This window comes from Myotis myotis, unplaced genomic scaffold (assembly GCF_014108235.1).
Source record: "Myotis myotis isolate mMyoMyo1 unplaced genomic scaffold, mMyoMyo1.p scaffold_m19_p_21, whole genome shotgun sequence".
Taxonomy (NCBI): domain Eukaryota; kingdom Metazoa; phylum Chordata; class Mammalia; order Chiroptera; family Vespertilionidae; genus Myotis; species Myotis myotis.
In genome coordinates, this window is record NW_023416326.1 from 3,671,033 (window position 1) to 3,685,965 (window position 14,933).

Below are 14,933 nucleotides of genomic sequence, written 5' to 3' on the forward strand. Positions count from 1 at the left end.
GGGTTCGTTCCTTCCTCCCAGCCTGGCTTGAGCCCAGCAGGACCGGCTGCGCTGGCGAACTACAACTCCCACTGTGCACCGCGCTGGAGGCTGGGTCCTCGCTGAGGGAACACGAGGGTGTTCCAAAGGCACCTCAAGCAAAAAGAAAAAAAACAAATCACGCACCTTTTCCCCTGCTTTTCCACCTTCACACAGACCTCACCTACAGGAGGACAGATCGTCTTATTTATTAGCAGCGCACGCTGGGAAGCGTATCGAGTCGCTTCTGTCGTCAGGCACGGCAGAGGGCACGCGGAGGCGAGGTCCTCCGGGACTGGCGCGGGGCGGAGCTCGGGGCTGCGAGACTGGGACGCAGGCCGGAAGTGTGCGCGGGAGAAGGCGGGATTTGAGTGTCTGCGGCCGCGCGCTTCCGGCTCGTGCGTCGACGTCAGAGGGCCCCTGGCAGGCTCTTCCCCCGCCGCCTCCCGCTCCCTGCCGGGTCCGAGACCCTCGGTCTCTACGCGTCTCGCCTCCGGCCGTGACGACATGAGCAACAAAGAAGGTGGCGTCTCCCACAGCCCGGGGCGTTATTTACCCAAAGCGGGTGGATCGCCAGGCTTTTTGTAGGATTTCCCCCTCCCCTCCCGAGGGATGCCCTCGCCCCGTGCAGGCCGGGGGGCGGCGGTCCTGGTGACTCCCCCATGTCCTCTCCCCCGCTTCCCCCTCCACCACACACGCACACTGGCCGCATTGAACACCTTCGTCTCCTTAATTGCACGAGCTGTTTTTAAACAACGTGGTTGGGTGATACTCCGCCTCGTGCCCGATGAAGGAGCCTGTTTGGGGGGGTGGCCCGGCTGAGCGAGTTGGAAGGTTTGGGGGGGAAGAGAGCCGAGTGGGGCCCCGCGGGCGTCTGCCTGGCTCCCAGGGCAGGAAGGGGTGCCCTCCGGGTGGTGGCCGGGCCTGTCCGACTCTTGTCTCCTCGTCCGCGTCAGGATCGGGCGGGTTCCGGAAGAGGAAGCACGACAGCTTCCCCCACGGCCCGCGGAGGGAAGGGAAGGACGTGAACGCGTCGTCCCCCGTGATGCTGGCCTTCAAATGTGAGTTCCCCGGAGGGTGGGAGAGGTCGGAGCGAGGAGCCCCCCGGCGGTTCTCAACCTGTGGGTCGCGACCCCTTTGGCGGTCGAACGACCCTTGCACGGGGGTCGCCTAAGACCATCCTGCAGATCAGATGTTTACATGACGATTCATCACAGTAGCCACATGACAGTTACCAAGTAGCAACGAAAATAATGTTACGGTTGGGTCACAACACGAGGAGCTGTATTTCAAGGGCCAGAAGGTTGAGAACCGCTGCTCTAGCCATTTGTGCGCCTGAGAAAAGGGCGTCCTAGCGGTTTAAGATGCGCACAGGTGGGTCGATTTCTTTTCCTGGGGTTGGGTGGCCGCGAGGTCTGTTGTGAAGGTCAAGAGGACAAAAATAATGGATTTTCTCCTCCTCCTCTTCCCCCCATTACACCCCTCCCCCCCCAGGTAAACGTTGGTGAATTGACATGAGTCAGTGCCATCTGGCCTGAAAGAACCAGGTGTCCATAGATATCAGCACCGCACATTCACCTGTGCTGCTTGGTGATGGGAGAGGCAGGTCACCAGGTGGTTCCGTCACCGGGTGGTGCCCGGGGGTGCCATGCACGGGTGCTCGCACCCACCGTAATCGCATGTGCCGGGCGCAGTGCTGGCGGGGTGTTTACATCCAGGCCACAGACGCTGGGTGCTGGGTTGTGTTACTAAGTACCATGGCCATGGCGTCAATAGGCAAGAGGGATTTTTCATCTCCGTTATAATCTTACTGGAGGCCCGGTGCACAGATTTGTGCACATCGAAAGGAAATCAATTAGAAGAAATATTTTAGAGGCTGGGGAGGGTTTGGGGGTGTGTGTCCCCAGGGCGTGTCCTGGGCACGAGGGCATGTCGTAGCGGCTGGTCGAGCGGTCGGACGCTTAGCATATTAGGCTTTTATTATATAGGATAGGACCTCCCTTGTCTGTGAGGGCCATTGGTGACAGGATGTCGTTATGTGACACATCACTGCGTGTCAGGGAGACACACACATACACATAGGTACACACATTAGGTGTGTTTTTACATCTAATTAATCTTTTAAGTGTGACTGGTTGGGTTTTTTTTTTAATCCTCACCTGAGAATATTTTTTCCATTGATTTTTAAAATTTTTTTAGTTTTTATTTTTTTAATAGAGCAGAGGGTAGGGAGGAGGAAGGTGGGGGGAGAGAGAGAGAGAGAGAGAAACATGGGTTGGTTGCCTCCCACTCGATCCCCAACCGGGGCCGGGAATCAAACCTGCAGCTGAGGTACGTGCCCTTGACAGGGAATTGAACCCGCGACCCGCTGGTCCCAGGGCACCTTGTGCGTTGGTTCTGTTTCCTCAACCAGACTTTTGAAGACGGGTTGTATTTTTGCTTTGACGGGCGCACTTTGCCCAGAGCGGAAACGCCTGTCTCTCAGTAAGTCTTGGGTGGATAGATGTGTGTGCACCATTTCATGATAAGGCTCTGAGGGGTAAAACCCAGTTAAGACCTACGTCTACTTAAAGAAAGGATATTTTAGTTACCAGCAGAGACTTTAATTTCCAACTACTTTAAAAATAAATACGATGACCTTGTGCTCTTTATAGAGTAAATAAGAGTTGCTTTGTCACGAATAGTAGCAATTCTGTGTGATAGGCTTTACGTCTAGAATAATCACGCTGATGGTCATAATAATGTATTCTTAGCCTTTCAGCAGGAACTCGATGCACGACATGACAAATACGAGAGACTTGTAAAACTCAGTCGGGATATAACCGTAGAAAGTAAACGGGTAATCTTTCTGCTCCATAGGATTACAAGGTGAGTAAATGCCTCTGACTTTCACTACAGTTGGATGCAATTCTAACTAGCTGCTAGAATATTCCGTGACTTAATTTTGTCAGCATTGGGTCAGAGGACGTTAGCAGCAGGCACATTTTAAGAATAAACATTTTCTTCACTAGATACAGGTAGGTGTCTTTTCCTTTCTCAGTGAGCTTTGGGAGCTGTGTCTCTCGAGGAATTTTTTCCCTTATCCTTTCATTTCTGTAGGCTCCGTCGTGACATCGCTTCTCGTTCCTGATGTTGGTGTTTGCGTTCTTTTTCCCGATCTGTCTGGCTGCATGTTACTGATCTTACAGGATCTTGGCTTTATGACATTGTCCATTTTCCTACTTACCTTACCCCGACTTGTTTTTCCTGTGCACGCTTGCTTCTGATTCGTTTGCTCCTCTTTTTCTAGTTTCTCAAGGTGGAAGCTGAGATCAAAGACGAACTCTCCTTTCTAACGTAGACACTTAGGGCTGTAACTTTCCCTTGCGTGTCTCTACGCTTTCACTGCGTTCTGTGAACTTGGATGTGCTGTTTCTCATTTTCATTCCGTTCAAAGTACTTCCTCAGGGAGCTTCCAGGCTCCGTGTAGGTTTCTCATTCCCGCGCTGTCACTTGGAAAGTGTCCAGGCGCTCAGATAGGACAGTCCGTGGGCACCTGTCCTGTCCCTCACCTCTCTCAGGGTCACTGGCCCGTGCTTCCTGTTGTCCAGTGTTGTCCATAGTTTGTATGTTTTTTTTTTCTTTTGAGTTGTTTTTGGTGGGAGGATAATGTCTGCCCACGTTACTCCATCCTGACTGAAAGCAGACATATCCAGATGTCATACTGTTATGAACGTAATTTTTCTTTTTTTAAAAATTTAAATTCTGTATTGTTGAAAGTATTACATATGTCTCCTTTTTCCCACCCCCCTATGATTTTTCTTATAGTTATGATTATATAACACACATAGAGCTTTGTGTACTTTTCCCCCCCACTTAATAGTATGCTATAGCATTTTCCGTGTGTTTACATAGTTTTAATAAAATCAGTTGCAGTTTTGAGTTAGCATCTAAATACATACAATATTGATTTAGGCCTATGTTAAGTGATTATTAGATTATTTCAGTTTTTCTCTATAAAGCATCTGGCTGATGTTCTAAAAGCTCCCAATATCTTGGTTCTAGCACTCCTGATATGGAGGAAATATTGACTGAGTCGGAAATTAAATTGGATGGTGTCAGACAAAAGATACTGCAGGTGGCCCAGGAGCTCTTGGGAGAAGAGATGCATCAATTCCATAGAGCCATTACGACAGGTGAGTTCTCTTCAATGCTAATGTTACTTTTAAAATAGTGTGTCACATGATTTATGTGTGAGTTGCATGAATTTTAATGGGTTCTTGGTAACATATTATTGGCTTTAAAAAATTGGGACCGCTGGGTAGTAATGTAAAGGTAATCCAAAAACATTCAATTGGCTTTATTTTTCTAACCGTGCAGTTAGTCATTGATAGATTTTTAATAAAGTCTGTTTCCTAGTAACTGTTTTCTCAATGACTTTATTCTTGAACGTGTAGAGTGAATTCAGACAAGGGGCATCTGGTCTCCCAGCATGGGAATAGCTCACTGGTGGCAGGTTTCAGCTTTAGTGAGTTCCTAAAGAAGACTATGTCACCTAGCCAGGTGGACCCAGACATCTCTGGCGTGCCTCTATACGGGGATTTTAGGGTAGCACTGAGTTTATATTCATTTAAAAAGTTCCAGGGAATACTGGATTTGGTGATTATCACCATTTGCAAATTATAGTTGATCCCTGAACACAGAGGTTAGGGGTGCCAACCAACACCCCCACCCCCAGCAATAAAAAAATCCACGTGTACCCCTAGCCCAGTGGTCAGCAAACCACGGCTCGTGAGCCTCATTGCGGCTCTTTGGCCCCTTGAGTGTGGCTCTTCCACAAAATACCACGTGCGGGTGCACACATACAGTGCGATTGAAACTTAACATTAAGTTGATTTTAGGGAACGTTGTGGAGTGAAAGAAGATGTAGTGTCGAGGATTGAGAAAGGTATGTTGAGGTGGTTTGGACATACAGAGAGGACGAACGAAAGGAGACAGATGAAACAAGTCTACAAGACGAGTGTGGATGGGAGAGTTGGAAGGGGTCGACCTCAATCAGATTGAGAACTTTCTTAGCAAAGGCCAGCTTAGGAGCACCCTAGTTAATTTAATAACAATGTACCTACCTATATAGTTTAAGAAATTTGGCTCTCAAAAGAAATTTCAGTCGTTGTGCTGTTGATATTTGGCTCTGTTGACTAATGAGTTTGCCGACCGCTGCACTAGAGTAATTCACAGTGAAATACCATTCACCAGCATGACAATTATGAACACCACTTTAAAAAACTGGCAGTATCTAGCTAAAATATGTGTCTATTTTATGATCACTTCCGGGTATGTACCCAAGAGAAGGGAGGCTTATGCCATCAAAAGGTGTGTGAGAAAGCTCCTAGCAGCCATCGTCTTAATATCCTAAAACTGGAAAATGTCCCAGGTGCCATCAACATGAGAATGCATACATTGTGTGTCGCCGTACAAGGCAATAATAGCACATAGCGATAAAAACTGCTGAACAGACACAGCAGCAAACAGGAGTCTGACAGGCATTCAGAGAGGAAGGGAGAGAGAGACAGAAACATCAATGATGAGAGAGAATCATGGATTGGCTGCCTCGTGCACGCCCCCTACTGGGGACCAAGCCTGCAACCCGGGCCTGTGACCCTTGACTGGAATCCAACCCAGGACCCTTCAGTCCCAAGGCCAACACTCTATCCACTGAGCCAGTCCGGCTCGGGCTCATAACAAGTCTTTAAAATAAAACTAGGTTCTTTAAGTTGAAGCAATAAGAATTTTTTTTCCCCTTAAAGTTAAGTAATAAGTCAGTCAAATGAAGAGGTATCTGGGACTTAAAAAAATTTGCTGACATATTTTATTTGATAAAAACACAGGTTACTTATCATTAGCGTAGCATTAACAATATGATGCTTATGAATAGCTTGCTGTTTGTAATTGTTAAATGCTTGTTTTGGTGTTGCTCCAAATAGCTGTTCTTTTGACTTGGAGATAAAACAATTCTGGCACTGAACTAAAGGAGTTCTGTGCTTTTCCTCATTAAGAATAGTGCTAATGGCACGCAGAGCAGTTCCCTACGGGACCCTTGTGTGAGCTCCAGCACTGAGCATCCTACTCATAATTGAACAACAACAAAAGGTTCGGTCTGTTTTCTACACGCTTCTTATCAGAGGAGGTTACGGCTTGTCCCACGGGGTGGTTAAACAAATGAGCGAATCATTAGTTGCTTGAAATAAGTCACTTAACGATTTTTTGTGCCCTGTCATGTTTTTGTTTTATTTTTCTCTCTTGTTGAAAAATTAACAGTTGGAGGAAAATGGCCTTTGTGTCAAAGAAAATAAGTTATGTATATTTACATATATATATATATATATATATATATATATTTAGTTTATGTCACTCTGAGGATAAAAATTGTCATTTAGCCGAAGCCGGTTTGGCTCAGTGGATGGAGCGTCGGCCTGCGGACTGAAGGGTCCCGGGTTCGATTCCGGTCAAGGGCATGTGCCTGGGTTGCGGGCATATCCCCAGTGGGGGATGTGCAGGAGGCAGCTGATCGATGTTTCTAACTCGCTATCTCTCTCCCTTCCTCTCTGTAAAAAATCAATAAAATATATTTTAAAAAAAAATTGTCATTTAATTTTCGTACATTTTGGTGTACGAAGCTAAGTTCATACCCTATTTATTTTCATCCTCTTACCCGAGAATGTGAATGATGGGTTAAGTGGATGTTTGGGGCCAGTTAGAGCTCTTCTTAGCTACTGTTCTTTATATTCATGGCCATTATTATATCCCTAAGACCAAGGTAGAATTTTTACTTCCTAAGAGGGGGGATTCAGACTCCCAGGAGTTAAGCAGCTTGCCCAAGGTCATAAGCTAGTAAGTGTTGCCGTGGATTTCGTGCCACATGGGTTCGCATGTTGACTTTAGAACCTACCCCTGGTAAAGGCTTTATCCTGCTTAAACTCTCCTCCCCCCAATATTAAGCTTTTCCTTATAAACCACCCACATGACAGCTCTGATGTTGCTCTTTTTTCTTTTCTTTTTTTATTTTTTAATATATTTTATTGATTTTTTACAGAGAGGAAGGGAGAGAGATAGAGAATTAGAAACATCGAGGAGAGAGAAACATCGATCAGCTGCCTCCTGCACACCTCCTACTGGGGATGTGCCCGCAACCCAGGTACATGCCCTTGGCCGGAATCGAACCTGGGACCTTTCAGTCCGCAGGCCGACGCTCTATCCACTGAGCCAAACCGGTTTCGGCCTCTGTTTTCCATAGGACTTAACATATGCACTAAGTCGAAGTGGTCCTTATTCCTTGACAAACTGTCTTAGTTTACAATGCCTTAATAGGGTAAAGAATAGGGACCCATTAGCATAACTCACCTATTACTTTTTACTGTTATAGTGCATATTGGACTAACATTTTGGAATAATAACGGCCTCTTTTAATTGTGAGTTAATACATTGAAACAAAACAAAACAAAAAAGCCCCACTGCATTCTAAGTTATAAAATATTTCTAACAAAAATTAATACCTGTCATTCTTATTTTAATTATTCTCAGTGTAATTCATATTACAGAGGAGGGCCCTGGTACCCCGATCTATTATTCTATGTAAATCCTACAGGGCAAGTTGATGTTTGTACCTAACAAATGAGGCTATTGAAGTTCAGTGAAGTTGCTGCTATGAACGAACATTGACCTGCAAGACTTTGTGTGAAATATACCCTCCGTTCTCGCGGGCTTCCACTGGGAGTGGAGGAGCTGGGGCAGGTGGCAAACAGGTTTTTGAACGACTGAAAGCCTGGAAAGAAAGCGCAGACATGAAATTGGAATTTCTAATGGAACCTCTTGTCTTGTCTGTTCACCTTTATAAGAATAAGTAAAAATAGCCAGAAGCCTGTAATTGGGTTTCCTTGTATATGTTCTAATGGAAGAACGAGGAGAAAAAGAATAAATTGCAGAAAAGCAGCCGACAAGCTTCTCTCTCACTGGCAGCTGTTTCTGTAAATAATTCTAATTGGATCTCGTCCAAGGCAGAAGCAGAAGGGGAAGGCATTGTTTGATGGGATATGGCAGTAGGTTGAAATTTTTCACCTTGGGGATTAGTCACTGAAAATAGCGGATGTTCTTTTCATCAACTTGAAACATAACTTGTTTAAACATCCTTTAACCTACATGTGACCCAAAAATGCTTTTCAGTGTTTGGGCCAGATGGCCTTGAACTTTCTCCATGGTATATCACGAAACTCAATTTCTGTGGAGTAGAAATGGCCACCTCATCTCTGCAGTAACTTTAATCAAACACACCCCACAGGCAACTTAAGTAATGACCAGATAGGCTTGAAAATGTAATATCTGAGAACCACCCACATTAATAGAGATTGACACCACAGATGGATTTTTAAACATTTTTTATTGAATTGATTGGGGTGACATTGGTCACCATGAACATACAGGCTTCATGTGTGGGTTTCTGTGTTGCAGGATCTGTACCTTGCACCATGTGCCCACACCCAAAGTCAGATCTTCTCCTGTCACCTCATATTACGACGCCCTTCTCCCCGACCCCCCCCCCCCCCCCCTTCCCTCTGGCAGCCACCACTCTGCTGTTTGTGTTCATAGGTTTCAGTTTTAGGAGTGAAATCATATGGTTCTCGGCCTTTTCTGTCTGACTCATTTCACTTAGCGTAGTGTTCTCAGGGCCCATCCATGCTGTTGCAAATGTCGCTAAGTACCAAACGCAGTGCTAGCGCTCCCTAGGCGTGCACTGAGCTTTTGGTTAGCCAGGCGATGCTCCACGTGAAGTCTCTATGACATTCTTATTAACTGCATGGTTTTCCTCCGTCATTTTCTGGTTGGTTTTTCAGGGCTCCAGGAATATGTGGAGGCCGTCTCTTTTCAGCACTTCATCCGAACACGATCACTGATCAGCATGGAGGAAATCAATAAGCAGTTGGTATTTACAACGGAAGACAGTGGGAAAGAAAACAAGACGGTAAGAATGTAAAGCCGTATGTCACATTTATTACCTCATTCATGTAGCGGTATAATGATTGTAGGAGGTTTATACTGGCTGGTAGTGGTAGGAACATGGAGCTGGCAGCGTGGTTTCATAGATTCCCATGCAGGGAAAGGGCCTTTTTGACTATTTTAGTTGGTGGCTAGGACAAGAACAGCTGTGGGTGTGTTGAGGGAGCGTAGAGCTCCCTGTCCACCGGAAGCACTATTGAGCCATTCCTGTAAGTTCAGTTTCGGTGTCGCTGTATTTACTGTGTGCCCTTTATAAGCACTATCTCATTTCATCCTTTTTTTTAAAAAAATGTGTTGCCTTTATTGGCTTTAATTCGAGATACACCTGTTTTCTTTTTTAATCCTCACTTGAGGATATTGTTCCATTGATTTTTAGAGAGTGGGGAAGGGAGGAGGAGAGACAGAGAGAAACATCAATGATGGATCGGTTGCCCCCGCACACGCCCCGACCAGGGCCGGGGATCGAGCCTGCAACCAAAGTAGGTCCCCTGGGTCTCAAGATACAATATTCAAGCAGTGAGGTGAGATTTTAAATGTTGGATATTTCCTGAGATACTAGTATACTTAAAGGTAAAATTAAAGTTTTTTTCTTTATTTTTATCTTTGTTTCTGTTTTAGTATTTAAAGATTACTCAGAGTCAGACGATGTAAGAAGCTATAGAAATAGTGTTTTCTTGAATATTAGCTAAAATGTTTATATTGGAAGCGCGGGACTTAATTTTGACATGACAGATAGAAACTTACTTTAAGGAAGGTACGCATTTTCTCAATTTTTAAACTATATGAAGTTTATAAAGGAGGAAATTCATTTTAACATGCTTTTTTCTCCGAAATCAACTTTTAGTTATAACCAGAACTCCATCTGTCTAATGATAGAAATAAGAACGTTAATGTTTTCTTAAGCAAAAGTTATTTTTATAAATGACCTATGCGATGGAGCCCTCTTTCCACTCCTACAGTTTCCCTACCCTTCCTAAAAAGATACCTTTTCTCTAACAGTTAATAGAAACGGAACAGAGCAGGTACTTTATGTCATGCTGTAGTTTTAAAGGCACCAGAATAATTTGGAAGCTGACTTTGGATACTTGCTCATTCTGTCATAACTAGCTGTATTCCCTCCGGTGTTTCTTGGACCTCATCTCATCTCATACTTGACATTGCGAGGATTGGACCAGCTGGTCTCAGAAGAGAGTCCAACAGCATTGAACGATCTTAGTAATACTCCATTTGACTGCCATTTCCTTGCTTCCTTCTCAGCGACTCTGTTATCTATAAAGTTCAAGTTCCTAAATGTGCCTATACTCTTAGACTCATCCTGTACTGCTTCTTCTTTAACCCTGACCTGGAAGAAGACCTCACTAGTTTCTCAGCTGTGCAGCTCAGTTGTCACCCCCAGGCCTTTGCAGCCAACCCCTCTCTAAAGGGGCCTCCATTGTAATTACTTCCCCTAAGTCTCATACAGACTCTTAGTAACAATTTAAGCATCACCTCTTCCTGAAAGAATGCAGTGTGTAGAGAGAAATTGATGTGGAGAGAGATTTACATGGTAATGGTGATGGTGATTGATAGCAGCTAACGTTTATTGAGTATTTACTTTGTGTTGGGCGCAATGCCAAGAACTTGGTAAATATTATTTCATCCTTGAAATAAAACCTCTGAGGTAGGTACTGTTATCCCATTTTACAGATGAGGAAACTGAGGTTTAGAGAGATGAAATAACTTGCCCAAGGGCATACACCCTATGAAGCAAGGTCCTGGAAGAGGTGGGAGGAGATGGGTCAAGGTCATTTGGAAGAGTTTAACCTCAAACAAGAGGAGGGACAACTCATCACCTGAGACTGGAGGATAGAAGGTAAAGATGGGTGTGGACTTAAGTTTTCTTTTATAGGCATAAGGCCATTGAGAGAGCTTGTGCCAGGTGACCTGGCAACATGACCAGGCCATTGACCGTAGGTTTAGGATTAAGTAGGGGGCTGAGGAAAGTGATGACCGTTTGGAATAATGTCTAAGGAGACTGGAGAGAGAATCATCTAAGATAAAGTGAAAGGGGTGGTGAGTCATTTGTAGTGGGACAAACTACAGGTGCAGATGTAATTATTATTTTTCAGCTCAGTGGGACTCGACCTCTTGAATAAAGTACTAACAAAAGTAGGTTTTAACATCGATTCAGGCTGTGTTTTCTCTGGGTGCAGTGGAAAAATAGGAGCCTAAAGGAACTGAGGAGGATGTAGCAAGAGAGTAATCAGTGAGGATGGTCAGTGCTGGATAGGGATAGGCGAGAGGCCAGAAAGGGCTGAGTGACTTAGGAAGAGGAGAATCACATACGTGGAGACTTCGAGACGTGTTATTTAAATAAGTACGTTCGTCTTGCAGTAAAGGGATTGGGCCCTGTTTAAGAATGCTTCATTTTATTTTGTATGTCAAGTGAAGTTGGAAATAGTTGACTTTATAATGATACGGTATTAGATTTCAAAATTATCTTGAACAAATTTCATTAAACTCCCTACCCAAGGCATGAATTCCTCTTGGAATATCACAAATAGTCTTTAAACAAAATAGATCGTTTTATTTAGAGAAGATTAGCATGGCTGATGGGCTGCTGGTTTTGCGCCTTATAATACATGTGACACCTGCAAATTCACTCTTTTTCACCGGTGTTTTCTTTGTGTGTGTGTGTTTTCTTCTACCAGCCCTCCTCCGACGCTCACGACAAAGAGTTTGGTACTTGGAGACTGAGAATCACCCCTGTCGATTACCTGCTGGGAGTGGCCGATCTGACTGGCGAGTTGATGCGGATGTGTATTAACAGCGTGGGCAATGGGGACATCGACACCCCCTTTGAAGTGAGCCAGTTCTTACGCCAGGTGTATGATGGGTTTTCATTCATTGGCAATACCGGCCCTTACGAGGTTTCTAAGAAGCTCTATACCTTGAAGCAGAGCCTGGCCAAGGTGGAGAATGCCTGTTATGCCTTGAAAGTCAGAGGCTCAGAAATTCCCAAACACATGCTAGCAGATGTCTTTTCAGTTAAAACAGAAATGATTGATCAAGAAGAGGGCATTTCTTAGAATAACATCACCCAGTTGTTATTCTCTTGAACTCTTAAGAGAAACCAGTTTGTGAGACTGTTCCTGGGTATTGTATCTGACTTTATTGTGGCTTTTACATAGGGCATTTTCAGTTTCACTTGTTTGGAATTATAAACAAGCTGTACATAAAGTTGTCAAAATGAAGCATTTTCTACGTCTTACTCATGAAAGCTTGCATACAAGTGTTTGCCTAGAGGCCTGTCTGAATTTTTGTGGGCTAAATTCCATCACTTGTCTCTGTCATGTGAGCGTGCCTGCGTGCGCTTTCTGCACCCGTCTCGCTTCACCGTGTGTGGGTTGTGAGTGCTAGTAATTAGTGGGAGCCAATCGTAACTTAAGTCGGTGGTTTTGTAATACATAGAAAAGACTTTCCAGTCATACACCTGGACTTGAGCTTTTTGTTTCAATTTCTTGGTAGTATTGTGCCAAGCCTCCAAAATAGGCTTATTCCATAGAACAGAATTAAAATTACAAAGTTATCAATATACGTTAATTTTATGTGGCAGCGTGGTCAGGATTCACAGTGTGTTCTGGCTAATTTAGGCCACTTTGAATCCCTGTGATGAGCTAGCCTTCCAGAAAAATTGCCCGGTACCCAGATGTCGGTTTCTACTTTTAACTTTTGTGCTTTATCACAGAAGATCGTATAGAGAATTGGACTTAATATTGTAATATTTTTACTGGTGTTTGAGTTGAATTATATACTTGTACATACAACGGTAAAACTTTTAGTGGTGATTAGTTGGCAGTTTTTTTGTTGTCTATTATATTGACAGTAGGCATGTTTGGAGACTTTCCTATTCTCGCATCTATAAGAAATTATATTTAAGTAATTATAATGAAGTTTTGAAATTTTTGAAATACTAAGTTAACCCAAACCTTTATAGTTGTCTAGTTGTCCAGTTGTGTTAATCGGTAGTATAAAAGTTGCCAAAGAAAACTGATCCTGTACAATTCAGCAATAAGACAATTGTCAGCCCGTTGGGAACAACAGTGGTGGTTTCTAGTTGTATTTAGCGTTGGCATTTGCCACAGAAATTAGTGGTAGGTGATCCCCTGTGATGTGAAACTGCCCTGAGCATGGCGCTGTTGGGGACAACCAGACATTTCCACTGGGTTTGTAAGTTTTGAAAAATTAGAAACCGGATTTTATTTTTTTGAAAGATTAGCTGCTCTGTTTGTAAGAGCTGATTCTTGGAAAGTGTAATTTACCCCCAACAAATTACCTAGAGGAAAATAAAGCATAGGCATGCCAAATAAATTAAGGTTTGTTTGTTTGTTAGTTTGTTTTGGTGGTAGTGACTTTTTTGTTTCCCTATTCAAAGATATATCGATGAAATGTAGTCTCGTTACATATTCTTGTTTCTTCTGTCACTTGAAGTTAAATTTATGTTAAAAGCAAAATATCTTACAGATGTTTCAAACTGAAGTCTTTGAATAAAATATTAAAACATGATGTTAATCTTATTTTTTATTATGCTTAGAAATACTTAATCACATTGTTGTATATAATTCCCCCCCCCCCCATCACCATTTATCCCCTCGATGCCCTCTTCCACTCCTCCCCACCCCCAATCACCACACTGTTGTCCATTGTTGTATATAATTTTTGGCCCAAACAGGAAACACAATATAGACTAGCTTGATAGGGAGATTTATTATTTCTTAAAATAGGACCAGAGGTTGGGCGAGTTTCAGGAAAGACATTTCTTCCATCTCATTCACCCAGACCCGGTTACATTCTCATTCCTCTAACCCCGTCCTTGGAAAGGAGAACCACTTCAGCTGGATTGGCCAACATGCACTTTATCGCGAGGAGGAGGGCGAGGACAAGACATCAGATTAGGAGGGTGGAGGCTGCCTTTGAGTAGGTAGTTAACTGTCCCCGTTCTAGGTTGATACACTTTTTAAAAATAGACTTTTATTGATTTCAGAGAGGAAGGAGGAGGGAGAGAGAGAGAAGCATCAGTGATGAGAGAGAATCATTGATTGGCTGCCTCCTGCATGCCCCACACTGGGGATCAAACCCCAAAACTGGGCTTATGACCTGACGGGGAATCAGGAATCAAACTGTGACCTCCTGGTTCATAGGTGGACGCTCAATCTCTGAGCCACGCTGGTCGGGCCTTGATTAGTTCCTACGGGGTGTGTTGTTGGTGGGTAACCTGATTTAGTCTTCGAGTTACAGGATGGCAAAGGCAAGTTGCATGGAACTGGAAGAGGAATGGACATGAGAGATGGATAGTGACGCACAAGACGTGGTCCCTCCCCCGTGGGAAGAGGGTGAAGCGCTTTGCTTGCACGAAGGACAGTTGTCGCATCACAGCAGGTAAAGGCATGGTGTCGTTTGGAAGTGGAAAGCTAGCGGGAAGGGGGTGAGCGAGCGCCCAGTACCCAAAGGCGTGGACGAGGCCGGACTAGACCTGCCTCTCAACTCTCTCTATTGTCGGAAGTTGGAGGCCAGCCTTCCTTGACACTCTTGCTTGATGGGTTTCACTCACAACGGACCAATGAGAGAGGCCCAGGTACTATTCGAAGAACAAAAGAGAACGGAGGCCGCGATTGTTCCCGGGGCCTCCGAGGGCAGGTGTGAGGGCTTGTTCCATGCAGACGTGAGCTGCTGCAGGGACTTCACCTGCTTCAGGGCAGCGAGCAGCCCACGTAGGCAGCTGCAGTTTCCTGTCATTCCTGTGCGTCCGTGACTCCCCGAATTCACTGGCAGCTTTCCCGGCCTCTCCCAGGTTTTGGAAGCACCTGGATTAAATCTTTCCTGCGTGGATTAGCCAGAGTGCTTTC

General features: G+C 44.5%; 1 protein-coding gene across 2 annotated transcripts; it reads left to right on the forward strand.

Moving 5' to 3' along the window:
- Positions 1-408: 408 nt before the first annotated feature.
- On the forward strand, positions 409-13,593 carry TSNAX (translin associated factor X). 2 transcript variants are annotated; one of them, XM_036354874.1, is made up of 6 exons: positions 409-541; positions 975-1,079; positions 2,772-2,886; positions 4,063-4,193; positions 8,886-9,013; positions 11,739-13,593. In XM_036354874.1, exons 1-6 carry the CDS (start codon positions 526-528, stop codon positions 12,114-12,116), a joined length of 873 nt encoding a protein of 290 aa, XP_036210767.1. In that variant the 5' UTR covers positions 409-525; the 3' UTR covers positions 12,117-13,593. The 2 variants fall into 2 exon arrangements, with proteins under 2 accessions (XP_036210767.1, XP_036210768.1); XM_036354875.1 differs by lacking the exons at positions 409-541; positions 975-1,079 and adding an exon at positions 1,304-1,392.
- Positions 13,594-14,933: the final 1,340 nt, after the last annotated feature.